General features: G+C 46.9%; 1 protein-coding gene across 2 annotated transcripts in view; it reads right to left on the bottom strand.

The window, feature by feature from the left end:
• The window catches only part of FGD5 (FYVE, RhoGEF and PH domain containing 5), a 124014-nt gene that overhangs the window by 30200 nt on the left and 71447 nt on the right, over nucleotides 1-22367 (bottom strand). Inside the window, exons 6-10 of one of the 2 annotated variants that reach the window (XM_040491890.1) lie at nucleotides 4006-4166; nucleotides 3588-3744; nucleotides 2854-2941; nucleotides 1057-1107; nucleotides 390-448 (exon numbers count right to left, since the gene is read on the bottom strand). In XM_040491890.1, coding sequence (XP_040347824.1) covers nucleotides 390-448; nucleotides 1057-1107; nucleotides 2854-2941; nucleotides 3588-3744; nucleotides 4006-4166 — 516 coding nt within the window. The remainder of the gene's footprint in view (nucleotides 1-389; nucleotides 449-1056; nucleotides 1108-2853; nucleotides 2942-3587; nucleotides 3745-4005; nucleotides 4167-22367) is intronic. The other variant, XM_040491891.1, reaches the window with a different exon arrangement.

Raw genomic sequence — 22367 nt, 5'->3', positions numbered from 1 at the left:
ACGTTGAAAAAATGCACATCCCTGGACATTACCCCCAGATGTTCTGACTGAGAAGAGCTAAGGTCTATCAGGAATCTGTAGCTTACCAGGCACTCCAGATGCTGATGCAGGTGGTCTCAGACCACAGTCTGGACATTACTTATCACATTCAGACAAGTCTGTAGCTTCCCCTCACTACCCTAATGGTGAACCACGGACCTGGACAGGAACACGCAGTACTTGAGGTCACATAGTAAGTGTCAGGGCCAGAAATCAGGGGCCAAGAACTCTTTTGCAAGGTCCCATGACACAGATGGTTGCCTGCAGCACGTCCAAAAGTGGAGTATCATAAGGCAGACTGGGGCAGGTTGGAGGAGGTCCTAGACCTGAACCCCAGGAAACAGACTTACCCCTTGCTCCATGCTGTCATTGGCGCGGTCTGTGACTTTGGAGATGAGGGTCAGTGCACCTGTGGAGGGAAGCAGAGAAGGTAGCCGGGCCATCTGGGGAGGGCCAGTCCAGTAGCACTCTCCTCACCTCCTTTCTTCCCCTCTCTCCCCACTGCCCCCCAAGATCACTACAGTTGCAGGGCCTTGTATGTGGGTGGCACCAATTTTTCTCACACCTGGGTCAGGTCATAGGTCCAACCTTAGCTTTGCTACCACTGCCTAAGTGACCTTTACAGTGATTTGACCACTTTGTGCCTTAGTTCCCTTGGCTATAAATTGAATATGTTAAAATAGGGACTGTCCTGGCAGGTCATATGCAGGGACAGTCACATAGAATTGGGAGGAAACAGGGACACTGTGGTGACTTTTTTATACCTGGCACTACCTCCTATCACCAATGCTGATTACCCTCTTCTCCTTTGACTGGATGACAGCCCATCCCAGGGAGCCCTGTGGTTGAGGTGAGCAGGGAATAACCTCAGAATCCCCAGAGGTCTCATGTCCACTGCACATCTAGCTACCAGGGAAGAGAATATGTCCTGGGCCTGAACTGGTGGAGAGTCCAGAGCTAGGGGACAGGGGCCAAAGAGAAATGTGTCCCCATCCTCCAGGTTCATGCTGCACTTACCCTGTGTGTTATCGTACTCAGCTGAGTCCGGACAAAGGTTGTTTAAATAGTCTGCAGGTAGAACAAGAGCCAGGGGTCAGTCTGCCCTAGGGAGACCAGGCCCTCTGTCTGCAGCAGGAGCCCCCCCCCACCCCCGCTGCTTTCCAGACTTGGAAGAAAAGGGCCGGAAGAATGGGGTACGCATCCCCTCACCCTTGCTAGCCTACTACAACACCACACTAGGACAAAATCAGGCCCCTGGGCCATCACCAGCATCACTGCCACCACCGCTAGCCATTCACTCATTCAACAACTATTGAGCACTTGCTGTGTGCCTGGTACTGTGCTATGCCCTCAGCATATAGACACAGACAAGGTGAAACCCTGCCTCTGAGAAGCACACTGTCTATTGGGGGAACATATGTGACCATCAACACAGGGGTGTGTGACGTGTTAAACCTTTAACACATTTATACCCACAGGCTCTATGTGGGCTGGCGTCTCTACAGCTACCTACCAATGTCACTCACTTATTCTGGCAATGCTGGCATTCTTACTCTTTTCTGGAACATGTTAAACTTGTTAATAGCCCCAGGGCCTTTGCACTCACTATTCCCTCTACTTGGTAGTCTATTTTTCCAGATCTTCAGAGGGTTCATGTCCTCACTTTGCTGAGATCTCTGTGCAGTGTTACCTCCTCAGACAGGTCCTTTCTGAGTGCTGTATCTAATTCAGAGCACTTTTACCTCCATCCCCTTAAACCCCTTTATCTTCTTCAGAGCTCTTATCACTGACATATCATATTTTTATTTCCTTGTTAGAGTAAAAACTCCACAGTGTCACAGAGTTTTGGCTGTCTAATGCACTACTATACCTCCACCATCTAGCACGGGGCCTGGGACACAGTAGATGCTCAATAAACATTTGTTGAATCAGATGAACAAATTCTCTGCCCCTTGGCCCTAATGTACTTTCCTTACAGCCCTGGTCCCTACCTGGAATTACATGCATATTTCTACATGTGGGTATCTGTCTCCCCCACTGGAATAGCAGTCCTCCAGGCCCAGGGACTTTGTCCATTTGGGAGGCAGCTGGGTAAGTGAGTCTGGACAGAGGTGTGGTGCTTCCTGGCAGGTAGAGGTAGGGGAGGGGATGGTATTCCCCGAGGAGAGTTTGTAATTGTAAAGAGGGAAGGAAGGGAACAGGACCTAGGACTGAGCCCTGAGAAACACTGACATTTATTATGAAACAGTAGAGGAAGGGAGATTGTCAACACAGATGGAGAAGGGTAAGCAGAGAGGTCTGAGGGAGGCACAGAGAGAGTATATCACAGAAGCCTCAGGATGGGAGGGTTTTCGAGACGCAGGAAGTGACCAGTGGCAAAGCCACAGAGATGGCCACAGTAGGTCCAAGGTGGAAAATGTCCACTGATTTGGCCCCAAGAAGGGCTTTGGTGGTAAGAACAGATTTAGGGAAATGAGACACCCACTGAGGAAATGCAGAACAGGGGAAGGTATGACTTCATGTGTTTTAGGATGGGAGAGGCTGAAGGAAGACACAGAAGGTGGCCACTGAAGCAGGGTTTCCAAGGTGGCAGCAGAGGGTCCAAAGCTTCACTGAAGGGAAGATGGTGGCAGAGTCTAGCTGGTCTGGAGGGTCAGGAGCCAGGAACTGAGAACAATCCCCACCCCTGCCCATTCCCGGCACAGTGGGAGGGGAGGTTGTGATCACATAGCTTGCCACCATTACCTGCACCCCTCCTCAGGTGCCTTCCCTCCCGCATCACCTCAGTGCACCCTGACCTCCTGTGGGGCCCACCTGTGAGGAGCACTTGGTACTGGAAGAGGCGCTGAACCACCCGCAGCAGCCGGTGCTTCACGTTCTGGCCACCTCCTTGCTGACTCTGCTGCTCCCAAGAGACAGAGAGGACAAAACTCCGTCAGAGACCCCTGCCTCAGGGCACCAAGCTCACGGCATCCCTCATACACTGCCCCATCCACACCTCTTCCTGGCCACACTGAACTTCTCCCCCAGCTCTAAAACCAGGTTCCCTTCCTCCAGGAAGGCCTCCCAGATTAGCACCAGTTCATTCCTTCTGTGACAGTTCATTCTTTCAGGCTCACAGTCAGTGCTATATTCAGTAACATGCAACTCCTAGTCCCTGCTTTGCATCTAGTACTAGTAAAAGAAAAAAAACCTCATTTTTCCTGTTCAGTAACTGTATCCCCAGTTAGTGACCATCTCACTGTGGTCATTCCAATGGGTGTGGCCCCAGCTTGCATTGTGCTTTTCTACTGGGACAGGAGAATGGCCACTAAAACTCCCACCAAGGTGGGGGCTCATGGAGTTGTCATCAATTGCCCAACAGGGTATGTCCTAGGCTCTAAGTGTTCCCTTCTTCTGGGTCACCCTCTCCTCTCCCAGCCAGGGCTTCCCCTCTGACCCTCAGCCTCAGGCCTACCAAGAAGCCCCACTGATTTTCAGTAAGCCCTTCCATGCCCACCCCACCCCTGGATCCTTAGAGCAGGTTCTCAGAGGACCAAGGGACCCACCTCAAACTCACGGACAGCAGCTGCCAGCCGGGGGGAATGCAGGCAGTTCTCACTGAGTAGACTCAGACACCTGTCGAACTGCAGGATGTGAGCAGCATGGTGATCAAACTCCTGCTCCCGGGCCAGGAAGACATCGGCCACCTTCTGCTGGTCCTCCCTGCAGCCGGGTAGGGAGATGGGACAGTGAGAACTCAGCCTCGTGACCAGCACGGTGTTAGTTGGTGAGCGTTGATCATGTCACTGGGTAGTGGTCCCAACTTGACCCTCCCACACTCATTTTACTTTGGGCAAAGGACCCAACATCTGCACCTCGGCTTCTGCATTGGTCAAACAGAGACACAGTTTCACCTGGTGTGGTGTTAACCACCCCATCCCCCAGTGCAACGGAAGTACGGGCAGCAGACCATGGACAGCTCACCAGTGCAATAGCCTCTCCCTCAGCTCCTCCAGGATCCCCTGGTGAAGGTCTCGGATGGCTGGGAGTTCACTCAGGCCGCGCCTCAGCTCCTCCCTGGCCAATGTGTCCTTGCTCTCGTGGTCTATTTCATCCAAGGCCCTCATGACAGCTCCGTGGAAATCCTGAAACCCCAAAGGCCCGTCATCCCACAGTTGACAGGCCTGAGCACAAGTCTCCTGCAGCTTTGAAGCCCTGGCCTACATACAGATAGCACAAGACCTTAGGCCAGCATCTCAGACCCCAGCGTTCTCACCTGTAAAACAGGGGTGGTAACACACACCTGCTGTTCACAGGTAACTGATGCCCAAAGAACACCCACCACAACTCCTGGTGCAGCGGGAGGCTTTCAAGCATGTTCACTCCAGAACTTAGGTTTTGCTCTTCTTCTGAAAAGTTGGGTAATTCCCTCTCTGAAGAAGTACAAAGCTCTGCTCTACCGTTATCTGTCTTTGAAAAGGTTCATGCACTGTGTTGTTTTAAAGCAAAGTCTAAAGAAGTCATAGGCAACCACTCCATGGGGTGTTAAGCAGTCACTGAAAACGATGCAGATGGTGTCTATGTAAACATATTCGTGTCCTAGAGTTAGGACATCAAGAAGGGATACACAGTGGTCTTTCCACCCTGACATGGCTGTCTAAAACAGGAACAAAGGAAAAAGCTGAAAAGAAATGGAGTGAAATGTAAACAGTGGCTGTGTCAGAGGTATAAGATCAGGAATGGTTTTTTTCTTCTCTGTTTTCTTTTCTTTTACAAAAAAATTTTTTTACATTTATTTATTTTTAAGAGAGAGAGACAGAGTACAAGTGGGGAGGGGCAGAGAGGGAGACACAGAATCAGACGCAGGCTCCAGGCTCTGAGCTGTCAGCACAGAGCCTGACATGGGGCTGGAACCCACGAACTGTGAGATCATGACCTGAGCCGAAGTCGGACGCTTAACCGACTGAGCCACCCAGGTGCCCCATCTTCTCTGTTTTCTAAAATTTCTGTATTGTGATTCATTACTTTAAAAATTCAACTAAATTTAATGAACATTAAAATTGTAAAGAATGCAAGACATCTTTCTCACAACAAAAAACTATCTTCAAATCTACCTGCTCTTGCATGAGCCCCAGGCCTGAAGTTTTAATTATATGGAATATACTGAAACCACCTTGAATTGTGGAATAATAAACACCAGGAAAACCTCAGTATCAGAGGACATGTGGTCCAGCCCCAATCAAGGTCAAATCACCTTTATAACATTCAGGAAGGATGCCCACACTGCCTTGTTTGATTGCCTCTCTGACAGAGAACTCATTACTGAGCTAGACAGTTAATTCCACTGCTGAACAGTTTTTATTGCTAGAATTGTCTCTTTACATTGAGATCTGAAAGGGGAAAATGCCTGAGAGGATGGGCAGTCCCTCCTCCAGGAAGTCTTTCTGGTCTTCTCCAGAAAAGGAGTGCAGGAGTAGGGGAGGACTGGGAAAAAAAGGCAGGGAAGTGGGACAGGGCTAGAGAGAAAGACAAAGGGAGAGATAAAAATGAGAAAACAGAGAGAAGGAGAGGGAGAAAGAGGAGAAAAGATGGAGGGTAGGAAGGAGGGACTGATGGAGAGCAGGACACAGAACCCTCCAATATCTGTAAAGAGGCTGCTGTGCTGTCAGACAGAGGACAGCAGGTGTGGAGGTGACAAAGGTCCCTGCTTCCTGAACACCTCCTCCAGTCCGGAGCTGACTTCCTGCTGCTGTAACCTGCCCTTCCAGGAATCTGGGCAGAGATGGCGGGGAGGACAAGGAGAGGGCACCCACCCTGGCTTGTGGTCCCACGGAGGGAGAATGAGCTGGTTCCTCCTGAGGCCAGCCCTCATCAGCCCCAGTCTGGTGCAGTTTGAAGGTTTCAGGACACCTCTAGCCCCCTCACCAAGGTCAGAAACTCGGGGCTGAGTCTTCAACTAATGAATGGATTCTCTGGCTGAAGGCGTGTGTGTCCTTAAGTGGAGACCACATGCTTGAGCTATAATTAGAAATCAAGAGTGGCTGGGTGGTTCAGGCGGTTGGGTGTCTGACTTCGGCTCAGGTCATGATCTCACAGCTCATGAGTTGGAAGCCCGCATTGGGCTCTGTGCTGACAGCTCAGAGCCTGGAGCTTGCTTTGGATTCTGTGTCTCCCCATCTCTCTGCCCCTCCCCCACTCATGCTCTGTCTCTCAAAAATAAATAAATGTTAAAAAAAAAAATCAAATCCCATTGTACCTAAGCTATCAGAACCTTTCCTGAAAGCATGTTTCAGAGGGTGAAGAAAGTATGAACTACAAGTGAGAGGGAAAGGAAGGTAATGTTTAATTCTTATTTCTGCCCACAGCTGGCTCTGGGACACTGGGGTCATTCTGAACCTGGAGTGGGGGTTTCTCTGCTGACCCAAGGGCAGGAGGACCCTCCCATTCTTCCTTATGGGTCTCCATGTTTAGGACCCAGGCTCCAGCCCTACAGGGTCTTCTCAGCCCTGGAATCCCAGAGAAAGAAAGAAAACGTCCTGATGAAGAAGGATAATTCCTTTTGCTTGGGCTTGGGCAGCTGATTGACAGACTTTCAACACATTGTTATCGGCTCTGTGCCAGGTTCAAGCCCAGCTACACCAGAAGAAGCTGATGACTGTGGGCAAGCTGTCACTTATCTGAGCCTCATTTTCCTCATCTGTAAAATGGAAATAATGGCACCACTAAGTACAGCATGAGGCTGTTGAGAGGCTCATCCCGATGCTTAAAACTGCTTTATAAACTGTAAAGTGCTATCCCCATTGCAGTTGTGATTATATTTTAGCTATGACATCTTCAGAGTAGGGTTACATCTGTTTTGTTTCCTGCTGTGTTTCTAAAGCCCAACAGAGCATGTGACACAGAGGAGTTTTATTATACTTGCTGACTGACAGAAAGACCTTATTTATTTAACAGGAGAGTGAGCCACAGGGGAGCCAAGACTGCAATCTGGTCACCCTGCAGCCCGGACCACCACGGAAAGAGGAAGAGGGACAGAAGGAAGGACAAGCAAAAACAAGACTGATGGTTGCATGTGCATTGTACCCCAGGGAGCTAAAATATTAACTGCTCTGCAAGCTAGTTTCTCATCTGTAATTAATTCTCACTAAATTGACTAAGTCCCAATGGGCAGGATGGCCATCATCGACACGACTCATTTCAAAAACCAGAGCCTAATTGGACTCGCCACAAACATCCGTTCTTAAAACTCATACATCGGCTGGAAGCACCGAGTGCCTGTCGCACCATCCATCACTCCCTGAAAGGTTTCTGCTGTCTTAATAGTTCTGGCCATCATTGCACCTGGGGGCTCTCAGACGGAGGAAGCAGGTAGGAGATACCCAGCTCTCATCCCCTTATTCGTTCAAAGTGAGTGCCTGCTCTGCACCAAGTCCCAAGGAGGGAGTAGGAGCAGGAAATGCTGTTCTGCCCTCAAAGAGTTTGCAATCTTGAGGAAAAGAAAGGAGTAAAAACACAATTTCAACAGAGAAGTAGAAGTACTGTGAGTGGGCAAGGCACAGGGGCTGTGGCAGGCCATAAGTGGGAGACCTGACTTAGCTCTGGGAAAGCATCCTATCTCCTCTGAGATAGGAAGGGAGTGTTTCAGGCAGAGGAGGCAACATGTGCAAAGGCCCTGAGGTGGAGGAGGCACTAAGTTAAATGTGTCTTGGGTGCAGTATGCATGTACATGTGAGTGTGCGCACTGTGCAAGTGCACAGGACTGGAATATGATGGCAATGGACGGTCAGACAGACGACCCATCCCACAGGGCCCTGCACGGTTTTAAAGGCAATTGGGTTTCATCCTGGGGTGACAGGGAACCACTGGACCAAATATCTATCTTACAAAATTCACGTTGTTGGGAGAACAAACTGGAGGTGGCCAGAACGAGAGCAAGACCAGTGAGAAGGCCGTCGCAGTCATCCAGAAGAAAGGCCCAGACCCAATGGTGGCCATGGGGACCGAGAGAGGGAATGGACTGGAGATAATAAGGAAGAAGAACTGAGTGGCCACAATGCCTACAGGATCCAATCCAAACGCATTTGGGCACCAGAGGTCTTCTTGATCTGGTTCCCCTTCTCACCATGCCCACTTACCAGCTCTCTGTGGAGCCTCTGCTCCAGCCTTAGAGCCTCTAGACCCCAAGCCAAGGCCTAGAGAACACAAATGAGTCCTTGTCAACCTGGAGAGTTGCAAATGTGTGACCTTGAGCAAGTCACTTCATCTGTATGGACCTCAATTTCCCCCTCTGCTAAATGGGAATACAAATACCTTCTTCACAGTGTTTGTGCATATTGCCTTCTGCTCTGTTTAAGGATTCTTTGTTTCCTGTGCTTCCCTTCTCCCCTAGACTCTGTTTCACTTATCTCTGTCTCCCTAGCACCCTGCACAGGGAAGGTGATCAACACATGACAACTATAGTTTGGCACTATTATTATTTCCATTTTATTTCCAATAAAATAATCAGGTCCAGAAGGATTAAGTAAATTGCCCAACGTCATCAAGATGGCAAGATCTGGGCTCAAGTCAGCCTGACTCCAAAGTTGTAGCTCTCTTGCAGATGGCCCAGACGGGGGAGTGACAGATGCAGGTCAAGGAGGGGGACTAGAACGCGGTTCCTGAGTGCTAGCCAGGGCTTCTGGCCCAATCTCAGAGACCCTGGGGCAGCTTGGTGGAGAGGCCCGAGTGTGAGGACTGCCTCTCTGCCTCTGGGGCTCAGACAAGTTTCCTGGAGCTCACAGCATTCTCAGGACCCTGTCCTGGGCTTGTTAAAGTGGAAGCTAGGAATTCACATGCAGAGGCCTGGGCCCTTGGCCCCTTTTTCTCTTCTCCAAACCTGCTACTGAGTTTTCTAGGCAACACAGCACCTCTATTCTCTGAGCTAAACAGTTGGTGGGTGGCCAAGGTCCTCTTTGCAAGTAGTCAAACCACTGATGTTGTCGCCGAAAGTCAAGTGGACTCACTGGGATCCCATCTGGCCAAACGCACACCAACCTCAACCACGACCCACCTGTGTCACAAACATGCATTGGCAGGCCATGAGCTGTCCAGCAGACATGACTTCACCTGGCATGGTCAGCCACTGGAGGGTACTGTGGAACCCTGAAAACAATTCTGTTTTCAGAGGGGCAAAGACTCCTTCAGCTGTATACAAAATGTATGAACCACACAGAAAAATAAATACATTGGACTTCATGTTAACAGATGACTATGGAAAAGGGAATCTGGTTGTGCTATGTACTACTCCTATCCTTGTTACTTTTCTGTAAAACTGAATTTTTTTAAATAGAAGTTTAAAAAATCATTGAAGAAGTAAGATGAAAAGGGGAAAAAATGGTTGGAAATAAATTTAACAAAAGAAGCATAGAACCTACACTCTGAAAACAACAAAACTTCATCGAAAGAAATTAAAGAAGACCTAGGTAAATGGAAAGAGGTCTCGTATACACAACTTAATATTGTTAAGAGGGTAACATTCCTCAAGTTGATATAGAGATTCGTCTTAACCCTCATCAAAATCCCAGTCACCTGTTTGTAGAGAAACTTGACAAGCTGATTCTAAAATTCACATGAAGATACAAGGACCCAGAATAGTCAAAACTATCTTGAGGGGCACCTGGGTGGCTCAGTCAGGGTCTGACTGGCTCAGGTCATGATCTCACAGTTTGTGGGTTCAAGTCCTGCATCGGGCTCTGTGCTGACAGCTCAGAGCCTGGAGCCTGCTTTGGATTCTGTGTCTCCCTCTCTTTCTGCCCCTCCCCTGCTCATGCTCTTTCAAAAATAAATACACATTACATAAAAATTTGAAAAAAGAAAAAACAAAAAACAATCTTGAAAAAGAAGAACAAAGGTGAAAGACTCACGGTTCCTGGTTTCAAAACTTACTATAGGCCTAAAGGAATCAAGATTGTGTGGTATTGGTATAGGACAGACATAAAGATCAATGAAATAGAATTCAGAGTCCAGAGATAAACTCAGAAATAAATGTTTATGGTTAAGTGATTTTTAGCAAGGGTGCCAAGAAAATTCAGTGGGGAAAAAAAAGCCTTTTCAACAAATGGTGCTGAGATATTTGGATATCCACATTCAAAAGAATGAATTTGGACTCCTTCTTTATATCCTATACAAAAATTAACCCAGAATCAAATACTTAAATGTGAAAGCTAAAACTATAAAACTCTTTAAAGAAAATATGGGAGGGCTGCCTGGGTGGCTCAGTCAGTTAAGCATCCAACTTCAGCTCAGGTCATGATCTCGCAGTTTATGGGTTAGAGCCCCACATTGGGCTCTGTGCTCACGGCTCAGAGCCTGGAGCCTGCCTCAGATTCTGAGCCTCCCCCTCTCTCTCTGCACCTCCCTGCTCATGCTCTGTCTCTCTCTCTCAAAAATAAATAAACATTAAAAAAATAATAAAGAAAGAAAATACGGGAGTAAATCTTTGTGATCTGGAGCTAGACAAAGCTTTCTTAGATATAACATCAAAAATGCAACCAACAAAAGAAAAAATTAGATTACATTAAAATTAAAAACTTAGATGCTTCAAAGGATACCATGGAGACAATGAAAAGACAAGCCACAGAACAGGAGGGATTATTTGCAAATCACATATCTGATAACGGACTTGCATGTATATAGAACCACAATGAAAAGATAGCCCTTTAAAAAATGGGTAAAGGATTTGAAAAGATAGTTCTCCAAAGAAAATATACAAATGACCAAGAAATACATGAAAAGATAGATGCCTGACATCGTTAGTCATTAGGGAGATGCAAAATCAAAACCACAGTGAGATCCCACTTTATATCCACCAGGATGGCTATAATAAAAAAGACAGATAATAACAAGTTCTGCAAGGAGAATCTAAAATGGTGCAGCCACTTTGGAAAACAGCTGGTAGTTCCTCAAAAGGTTAAAAAGTTACCATATGGTCCAGAAATTGCACTCTTAGGTATATTCCCAAGAGAATGGAAAATGTATGTTCATACAAGAATTTGCCCATGAATGTTCATGGCAGCATTTTCAAAATAATCAAAAAGTGGAAAGAACTCAAATGTCCATCAACTGATGAATGGATAACAAAACGTGGTCTATCCACACAATGGAATATTAGCCATGAAAGGGGTGAAGTACTGACACATGCTACAATGTGGATGAACCTTGCTGCAATTTACGTGAAATTTCAAAAACAGGAAAACCTACAAGAGACAGAACTAGACAGTGGGTGCCTAGGGCTGAGGCAGGGTGATGGCGAGTGACAGCTTTGGGGTTTGGGGTTTCTTTTTGGGATCATGAGAATGTGCCAAAATGGATTGTCGTGATGATTACACAACTCTGAATGGGCTAAAAACTATCGTATTTTACACTTTAAATGGCTTAATTGTATGGTATAAGATTTATATCTCAATTAAGCTATTAAAAATTGAATACGGAAGCCACAGATTGGGAGAATATTTACAATACATATATCTGAAAATAGACTTGTGTCCAGGATATTTAAAGAATTCCTATAGATCCATAAGGAAAAGAAGACAACCTAATTAAAAAGTAGGCAAAAGAACTTCAAATGAGGATTTTCAAACGGCTAATAAACAGAAAGATACTCAATTTCATCAACCATCAGTTGGTGGTTGCTGCTAAAACAACAATGAGAAACCACTACACAATCACCAGAATGGCCATGAGTAGAAAGATGGGCAATACCAAAACGCTGGGCAGCATGAGGAACGTTATTCCCAAATGTTGGAGGTGGGAGTATATATACTCAACCACTCTGAAAACCTATTCAGCAGTTCCTAATAAAGCTGAATCTATGCTTACTCTATGACCAACAATTCCACTCTAGGTAGATACTGAGGAGAAATGAGTGTTTATGTTCCCTAATGATACGTATATGAACATTCATAGCAGCTTTATAATGGCCCAAGCTGGAAACAGCCCAAATCATCATTAACAGGATAGATACACCAACTGTGGTATATCCACACAAAAGAATAGTAATAGGCATGAAAACTTGGATGAGTCTCACATATTATGTTGAGCTAAAGAAGCCAGACACAAAAGAATACATAATTCATGACTCCATTCATATGAAATCCAACAACAGGCTAAACCAATCCAATGTGATGGAAAGCAAAACAGTGGCAACCTCTGGAGGGTGATACGGACTGGGAAGGGGCACAGGACACCTCCTGGGACGATGAAAATGCTCTATGAGTGGCAGTTACAAGCGTACGCACACACATATATTAAATATTTAGGCTCTACCTTTGTGCACCTATCTGTAAGTTACAAAACATTTTTTTAAAAAGGAAAGCGGTTCTCTGAGGTCCCTGGGTGAGGAAAGACAAGCAAGCACTGCTTTTCTCCACTGCTTTCATGTCTCCTCCAAGCCCTTTAATTAAAGTTAAACTCCAGGGCCTGGAGTTCATGGTCCTTCATGATCCAGAGCTGATCCAGCCTACCTTTGCAGCAGACTGCTCATTTCTGTATACCCCTGCTTCTCCAAGATAAGCCTGCTTCACAATCGTCTGTGGTACTTATTGAAAACCCAGATCGCTGGGCTCACCTCCAGAGTTTCCATCCAGTAGGCTGTGAATAGGGCTGGGTAATTTTCATTTCTCCCATGTTCCCAGGTGCTGCTGGGCCTTGGGACCACACTTGGAGCACTACTGCTTTATAGGAGTCCTCTTTCCAGCTGCTGTGTCTTTGTTCTGTGCTCCTGACATCTGGTCCATGTCTTGCTCATCTTTTAAAGCTGCTTCAAACCCTACCTCCATCAGGAAGGCCTCCTGGGTCAGTCTAGTGGCCTTTCAAGTATCGTACAGCCTCTGGAACTCTGGGGTTACAACCTGAAGGGAGCCACCTTGGTCTCAGAACGTCTCTGAAGTCTCATGTTTTAGCTTAAGAATTAAGGTGTATTTAACATTATTCTCCAAAATATATCCATGTGTGATTTAATTTACTTAATACATATCTAGGGGCAGCTAGGTGGCTCAGTCAGTTAAGCTCCGACTTCAGCTCAGGTCATGATCTCACAGTTCATGGGTTTGAGTCCCCATCGGGCTCTCTGCTGTCGGCACAGCGCCTGCTTCAGATTCTCTGACCCCCTCTGTCTCTGCCTCTCCCCTGCTTGTGTTCTTTAAATAGACATTAAAAATTTTTTTAATTAAAAAAATATATGTATCTAAAGCAAAGCAGGAGTGCTTAGAAAATGTGCTCTCTTTATGCTGTGGCCTCAAGTGCTCCTGGACACCTACTGCATACCTCAGGGAGGAATGTATGCATCCCAGCCTGAAAAACAATGGCTTTACAGAATTTTGCATTGTCAGGCTATTTACTTACTCTGTATGTTTCTGTCATCTTCCCTCCAATTATGCAGGGAGCAGACTGTGTCTCATTCACTTTCACCCTTAGATTGACCCAGCTTTGTTCATAACTGTGCTGAGTGGATGTTTTTAAACCATATTTTCTAAAGCTCCTGGGGATCTGTGCACAGCCAGGATTGGGGAACAGTGTTCCAGAGGATGCTTCTCTCGAGGGGGCAGGGAATCACAGAGAACTCATGCCGAGTGGGTTTTACAGGATCATGTACCTGTGGGTCTCAAATGTTACTGTCCATCAGCATCACCTAGAAGGTTTGTTAAAATGCAGATGCCCTGGGGCGCCTGGGTGGCGCAGTCGGTTAAGCGTCCGACTTCAGCCAGGTCACGATCTCGCGGTTCTTGAGTTCGAGCCCCGCGTCAGGCTCTGGGCTGATGGCTCGGAGCCTGGAGCCTGTTTCCGATTCTGTGTCTCCCTCTCTCTCTGCCCCTCCCCCGTTCATGCTCTGTCTCTCTCTGTCCCAAAAATAAATTTTAAAAAATGTTGAAAAAAAAAAATTAAAAAAAAAATGCAGATGCCCAGACCCTACCCCTAGAGTTTCTGATTTAGCAGTTGTGGGCTGGGGCCCAAGAATATGCATTTCCTATAAGTTCTCAGGTGCCGCTGGTTCAGGGACCACATTCTGAGAACCACTGAAATAGATGACTATTTCTCACACTGTGCTCCATGGAGACCCAGGGATTAGAGAGGTGGAGGCAGAGCCCAAACTTTGGCCCCTCCCACCTTTGAAACAAAGCACCTCTGCTTTTAACTACTCTTCATACTGAGGGTCTGAGTGAAATTCCACTTGAAGAGAGTTTTCGTGGCTAAAAATGTCTGAGTCCCACCAGCCATCTCAGGGTGAGGGATTAAGGAGGAAGGGACTTTCCAGGGTCACACAGCAAGTTTCTTCCTGAACTGAATGAAAATATACAGGGAAGAGCCATGCACCTGGGATAGGAACCACTTTACTGAGAACTCCCCAACAGCTACTACATTCATACTTCCCAATAAGGACAGCTTACCCCTTCTCCAACAGTTCAGGTAGAAAGAAAAGTACATTTTCTCACATTGAACCAAAATTTGTCTCTCTCTGAGTCCACCAAAGATCAATAAGTTCACTTTGCCCTGGAAAAGAGCCCAGCAAAGACTTAGAAACAGGGCCCTCCCCACTGAATTAAAACTTACTTTTTACTGTCATCTATGGACTGGAGCTACAAAAGTTAAAGTAAGACACTGTATGTTAACTAAAATTTAAATATAAAAAAAAATGAATGCAAAATGCTATGGTGGGTGGGATCCAGAACACAAAAAAGACTTCAGTAAAAATGAAGGGTATCTGAATAAATTATGGAATTTAGTTAATACAAATAAATAAATAAAAGTAAGAGACAGACACAAAATCTTCCTATCTCCACACAACTTCCCCAGCATGAGGCTACCTGGGAGCTTGGTCTGGGTTAACCTGTGGGTGCCCTAGCATCATGGCCTCCCCCCCCACCCACCAGACCACCCTTCCCCTCCTCCCCCTCCTTCAGGGCATCTGCTCTACTCAGGGCTCCCAAGTTCCTATGCCTCCCTTTTGAAAGGCCTTGGGGCATGGCATTCAGGCTCTCCCTCAAGACCAGCTCTTCAAGCCCCTTCCTGTACACCACACACCCCCAAGCCCTCCACTCTGTGGACTCATTCCTGCTGCTCCTATCCCCTGGAAAGCCTGTCCGTCAATGCCAGCTCAACATCCTCTCTTCTAGGAAGCCTTCCCTGATTTCATTCCTCCTGTGTACACTCATTCTCCCCTCCTTAGGTTCCCTGCCACCTAAATGCACTGTTCCACTTCTGTTTGTTTCCTCCCCTTCTCAGGGCTCTGGGGTCAGATGGTCCTGGTCCTACTTCTTACTGGCTGTGTGACCTTGGGTAATTGGACTCATTCAACCATGTGAGAAATATTTATTGAGCACAGACTATGTGCAATTAAATGACATAATGTATGTAAATTGTCAACCACACAATAGGAGGTCAACAAATGCTCACTGCCACTCCTGCCACCCCTCCTCAGCATCAGCTACACTGGACATTTGCTGTAATGAGAAGCCAGAGCTGGTTGGGTGAGGAAAGAGGGGACCTGGGTGGGGAGTAAACTGATAGCACCCAGCTTACATAAACTCAAAAATTTGCTAGCGAGTCCCTCTAGATTCTGTACTTGCCCCAGTCATGTCAGCACCATGGCCACAGTTGAGTTAAACACGTATGCTGTGATAAGGGAGGGCTTCTGAGTAAGTGGCCTTTTCCTCCGAGAAGTCTGAGAAATTTGGCTTGTCCCGGACACTCCTGATGCGCTTCCAGGTGGCTACCACCATTGAGCAAGGCGGGTGTGGGAGGTGATGAGTGGGCTGGATGCAGGGAGGATCTGAGAAGCCTTTCTGTCCTATGGCCTCCTAATACTCCTCCCTAAGTCCCCTGACCCTTTCACAAAAGCCTGCTAGGCCCCTGAGAGCCCTCTCCCCACTCTACACACTCACTTCCTTGGGGAAATCCGGGTCACTGCTGGGGCTTCGGTTGACATCTCCACAGCTGATCACTTCTGGTAGACATCCTGTGCCCAGCCCATCACTGGGATGTCCTTCACCCGCCCCTCATGGTTCACAAAACTCACACTAAACTCCTCATCACCCCCATGCCTAGCCTGACCCCCTCCAGCACTTGCTGCTATGGTGAGTCAGCAAGCCAGAAATCTGCTACCTCTCCTGTACCCCACAGCCACTCACCAAGCATGCTGTCCTCCAATCTGCCTGCAGCTCTCCAGTCCAGTGTCACCTCCTGCTGGAATTACTCAATGGTCTCCCCACAGAACTCTAGGGGATCAAACCCAAAGCCCCACTTCTGTGTTGCTCTGCCCCTCACCTATCACCACTCTCTCACACACATGCTCCAGCCACCTAGAATTTCTTTAAGTTTCCAAACACTCCAATCTCTAACTGGCCTCTGGATCTTTGTACATGTGGATCCCCTTGCCGGGTACAAGCCTTCCTCACCTGGCTAATTGATCCCCAACCTGTAGGTCTCAGCTTAGACACATTTCCTCTGGGAGTTCTTCTCCCACACCTAGAAGCCTGGGACATATTCCTTGTCTGAACCTCTCAGGCTCAGTATGCCCCTACCATTGTACTAATATTGCCCCTTTTTGCGCCTGTCTCCTTCCTAGACTGTCAGTCCCTGAAGCACAGGGACCCCGTACCCAGCACATAAGAGGTGCTCAGGAAATATTTCTGATGGAAGAAGTGGTAGGACTGCTATAAGGGCTGACCCCGCCATCACTCATTCATCAGATATTTACTGAGCCCTGATGGTGTACTGGGTCTCACAAGCCATTGGGAATGGGACCGGTCAAGCTCTCTGCCCTCCAGGAGCTCTGAGTTTAGTGAGGGAGAGACACAGTAAACAAGCCTCTAAAACAGCCCCAAAATAAATGAAGCAAAGTGGGTGGAATGAAAAGGGAGGGAAAGATAAGTCAACAATCAGTAACCCCACTCTCAGTAAGGGACAGAAGGATGAGACAGAAAGCCAGCAAGGATGGAGGAGATTCAAAGCACTGTCGATCAGCCTGACCTAAGTGACATCTATAGGATACCCACCAGCCAGAGCAGAAAACACATTCTTTTCAAGCACACATGGAACATTCTCCAGGATATACTATACACCAGGCCACAAAACAAATCTCCATAAATTTAAAACCATACAATGTACATTCTCCAACCACGACAGCATTAAAAGCGAGCAGCGGGAGGAAATTTGGGAAATTCACAAATAGTTGGAAATAGAACAACTTAATTTTAAATAACTCATGGGTCAAAGAAGAAATCACAAAGGGAATTAGAAAGTATCTGGAACTGCATGAAAATGAAAATACAACATAAGTAAACAAATACATGAATTAGATGATTTTTAGATATGAAACATTCTGTAAAGAAAATAAAATGAAGTATGAGCTAGCTGATAAAAAAGAGGAGGTACAGCTGTGGTTCCTGAACTTCCCTTGGCATCCACACCCTTGCCATGGCCTCATCATGGGGAGAGAAGATCCCTGCCCTTTGTCTTTAGTCCAGGCCACGCACTTGCTCTGGCCAATGGGTCATGGGCAGAAGTGATCATGCACCAGTTGTAAGGCTGAGTCTCAGAAGCCCTCTGGTGTTTCTTTCTTTTTTTTCCTTAAAGTTTACTTATTTATTTTGAGAGAGAGGGTGGGGCAGGGAGAAGGGGAGAAAGAGAGAAGCCCAAGCAGGCTGCATGATGTCAGTGCAGAAGCCAGGCGGGGCTTAGTCCCACAAATTATAAGATCATGACCTGAGCTGACATCAAGAGTTGGATGCTTAACTGACTGAGCCACCCAGGCGCCCCTCCTCTGGTATTTCTGCTTGCTCCCTGCAATCACCACAGTGAGAGCCTTCCCTGGGTGCCTGCTGTCTCTTCAGCCTGGGTCCCAGAATGAATACACAAGAAGCACAGCCACTGAAGTGAACCCAGCTTTGACCGATTCAGTTGACCCAACTTCCCTTGCAACTAATAGTGCCCAGTGAGACAGAGGCAAAAGTGGACAAGTAAACTTTTCAGAAAAAAAATTTTTTTTTCAAGGGGCTGGGAACATGACCTTTTAATTTTCCCCTTTTGTCCTCCTTGCCTGGGACATGGATGTGATGGTGAGAACTGCATCAACCATCCTCTGTTCATGAAGAACCTTGGAAATGGATGCGGCAGAAAGATAAATGAAACCTTGGTCCCTGGTACTTTGTGGAGCTGCCAAACTTAACCTCAATCTCTTACTTCTGAACTTATTTCACATGAGAGAATCACCTTTACATTAATTAAGCTATCATAACTGGGTTTTCATTACTAGCAGCTGAAGACAATTTTTAACCAAAATAGAATTATTAGGAAAGGCTTCTGTAGTAGATTGTATTTTTCCCAAGTGGCCCATAACAATATCTCCTATCTCACAGGATCATTGCACAATGTGAGCTGGATATTTCTCCCATTGATGGTGGAAACCGTACCTCCTCCCCTTGAACTTGGGTAGACCTTTGTGACTGTCTCCACTAACAGTATGGTGGAAGTGGTGCTACGTGACTTAAGGCTAGATCATAAAAATGCCAGGCACTTCCTCCTGGCTCTCTCTTGGGACACTCACTCTTGGAATGCAGCCACCATGCTGTGAGGAAGCCCAAAACTTGCCCAGGCAGACGGATCACATGGAGAGGCCACAAGTAAGTGTTCTGGCCAACAGCCCAAATGAGGTCCCGGACAAGAGCCAGCACTAACCACCAGTTGTGAATGATGACTCTTAGGGTGATTCTAACCCCTGGCCATCAAGTTGCCCTTTGTCTTGAAGTTCTCTCCAGATATCGGGGAGTAGAGACACACTCTCCCCACTTTGCCCTGTCCAAACTGCTGGCCCAGGGAATCTGTAAGCATAATAACATGGTTGTTCTATGCCACTAAGTTTTGGGCACCACTTCTTTGAGTATTGATACTTGAGCTGACACCAGAATGAGAAGGAGAAACTGACTATGAGAAGATCGGGGGTAGGACATTGTGGTGGTGGGAAAAGCAAGAGGAAAAGTCATGCAAAGGAAATGCATCTGTAGTATCTGAAGAGCAGCAAGAAGGCCACAGCGTCTGGAGTGAACAACAACGTCTGGAGTGAACAACAACGTAAGTGGTAGGAGGCAGTGCCACAGAGGTGGGCGGGGATCAGAGACCCCTAAGGGTCTCTTAGGGGATGGAGCTTCTCCAAGGGAATCAGTCATAGGGAGCGTCTCCTAGGCATGGTGATAACTTCCAGGGTTACCTCTCCCAGTAGGAAGAATGGCTTCTGAAAAGGCCTTCAATGCCTTAACCCAAAGGAAGAACCCATGGTGGGAATCTTCAGCTTTTGGTGGGGAGGGTTTTTTTTTTTTTTTTTTTAAAGAGGAAATAGAGGATTGAAGGTGTTAGGGGATATAACTGTTCAACGTCTAAAGCGAATCACTATGTATAAGAAAAAGCATAAGCCCCATAGCCTGGCATTTTAGGTACCTGGTTTCCAGACCAATCACTTGACCCCCAATCCCACCTCCAACCTGCCTTTAGAAATTTATCCATGTTCTAACCATGTGTGATGATGCACCATTCTCCAGATATATCATGCACCTTTAGGCCTAGGAGCATTTCCGTGCTGACCACTTGCCTTATGTACCCTCCTCCATCAACATCCTGGCCTGGTGGGCTCCTTCAAATTCCATCTTAGGGGCACCTCTTCTGACAATCTTCTTAGATATCCCAAGGGGGAATAAGTCTCTCTCTCCCCCATCCCCCTGCAGATTTTGCACAAAACTGTAATTGTGCAAATTATACTTAGCAGAGTAGCATAACTGACTGTTTACCTGTTACTCTTCCCCATTCCACCCTTTGGGGGGGGGGGCCCCCCCACAAAAAAGGGATACCTATTCAAGGGCAGGTTCTGGGCCTTATTTATCTTTGGGGCTGCAAGGCCCATCCTAGTGCCTATAGCACTGTAAAAATCCTGTGATGTCCCATCCAAAAGGAATAAGCTGGATGGATGGATGGTTAGACGGTTGGATAGAAGGGTGGATGGCAGGATAGGTGGGTGGGTGGATGGATGGATGGTTAGATGAATGGGTTAATGGGTTGATGGGTGGATGGATGGATGAGGAGTTTGACAAATGATTGGATGGGAGGATGGGTGGATGGTTGGAAGGATAGGTGGACCTCTGAACAGTGGATAAACTGAGGGGGGATATCAATGAGTGCATAAATGTGCCATAAGGGGCATACATAGATTAAAGGACAGATGAGTGGGTGAAAAGCTGGCTACATGAGCGGGTGAGAGTTTGATTATACAGATAGATGGGCAGGGGGATGAATGTATTTATGACTGGGTTCCTGGAGGGATGGAAGGGAGTATTTAAACCAGATGTCAGCAAGCCTTTTCTGTAAAGGGCCACATAATAAATATTTTAGGCTTTGTGGGGCACATACAGTCCTGGCCATGTATTTTTCTTTACCTTTTTTTGCCCCGAAACTGTATATTTGACAAGAGTCTAGTATCAAGAATATATGGAAAACTCTTACATCTTTTTTTTGAAGTACAGTTGATGCATCTTCATTGCCTTTTTTCACATTTATTTTTTTAAGTTTATTTATTTATTTTAAGAGAGAGAGGGAGGGGAGAGAGAGAGAGAGAGAGAGAGAGAGAGAGAGAGAATCTTAAGCAGGCTCCTGACATAGGGCTCGAACTCACAAATTGGGAGATTGTGACCTGCACTGAAACCAAGAGTCGGACACTTAATCAACTGAGCCACCCAGGCACCCCTTTTGCAAACATTTAAAACCTATAAAATTCATTCTTAGTTAATAGGCTACAAAAAAACAGGATCTTGGTCATTAGGACTCAGGTTTGGGTGACGAGAATTTTTAGTTAGCTCTATCTACCATTTGACAAGCTCAGGGTTGAATCCCAAACACAGAAGGCCAGAGGACACCCCCTCCACCCCCCACTGCCCCAAAAGAGCATAATGGAGCCAGAGACTTTTCTAGCTGGGGAGGTGCAGAATGCACGCTCAGCCCTTCCCCTCACTGCACAGCCTTGGGATTTCAATAGCATCGAACTGTAAGGAGGAATTCTGAGAGAGAACCTGCCAATCTTAGCAATTAGAGATGGATCCAGAGTGGGGAGTGGTGGGCAATGTCTCGAAGTTTACGGGCCTCCCTGAGGCTCATGTACCCGGCTAGGACTTGTAGTCACATTGGGGCTTTTCTGCCACTGCCATCCCCACAAGCACTGACATCATCAGTATAGCTCCGGATCACAATTTCCCGCAACTAGCTTTTGAGTTGTGACTTTTATGGGCTCGTTTTTTTTTTTTTCTTTCTCTCTCCTCAGGATATTATTATGGATTACCAGAGGTTTCAGCATCTTTCCAACTGGCAGGAAGCAGTGCAAACACAGATGGAAGTTTCCCAGTTAAAACCCTCTTAACAAAGTCATAAAACAAAAAGCCCAGCCTTTCTGTCATGCTGCCAGCTCAGAAGCAAGTGAGAGAGAAGAAAACAGGAGAGTGGGTCTTCCTGCCCTTCCTAAGGAGATCTTTTAGGTATAAGAGGGTGGTACATTATGTACCTGAGGACTTTTGGGTTTTATAATGCACACAAAGCTCTCATCCTGAAGGGCAAAAATGAGGGGCTGGGTGCACAGACCAGAGTAGTGCTCTGTCCTGCTTCCAGGAACCTGGGTGCCCTGCTCACATGGCAACAGGACACTAGGGTGATGCCACTGACAGGGGCCTCAGCTGGCTTCAGCAGGAGGCCTGGCTTGGTGCTGGGTGCTCTGCTACAACCAGAGTGGTCTTTGCCACAAAGAACTCCAAAGGCAGTCAGAAACGTGGGATTAACACATGATAGTGCACTAGAAATACAGGGACCTGGGTGTTTATCCTGGCTCAGTCACTCTCTCTGGGCTTCCATATCACCAGGAACAAAATATCAAGTGGACATTCCCAGTTCTGATGTTCTTGGATAGACATGGTGAACAATACAAATCAGATGCTGAACTACTAGGGGACTGGATATGGCTTAGAGACCTCAGGGAGCAGGTGCCCCGATGTTCACTCACTTCCCATGTCTCTGCTGTACCTTCTTCCCTCAACCCTCCTTATGACTCAGCCCAAAAGTCACATCCTCAGGGAAGCCTGCCTAGATTCCCCCAGATTGTCAGTTCTTCCCCCATGCTCCAGATGATTACTCATTTACTAATCTGTCTCCTTCACTGGCCAGAGAGCTCCTGGGGAAAGGCCTGAAGGATCTTTCTATTAACCAGCTCTTGTCACACAGCAAGTGTTCAAAAAATATTTGTTGAACTGAAATGAACTGACTGCACAGGGAGACCTTCCAGGCAG

The sequence above is a fragment of the Herpailurus yagouaroundi genome, unplaced genomic scaffold (assembly GCF_014898765.1).
Source record: "Herpailurus yagouaroundi ecotype Mexico unplaced genomic scaffold, PumYag 183, whole genome shotgun sequence".
Lineage (NCBI taxonomy): Eukaryota > Metazoa > Chordata > Mammalia > Carnivora > Felidae > Herpailurus > Herpailurus yagouaroundi.
Note: the sequence above shows the minus strand (reverse complement) of the source record. Positions and strands in the feature narration are given on the sequence as shown.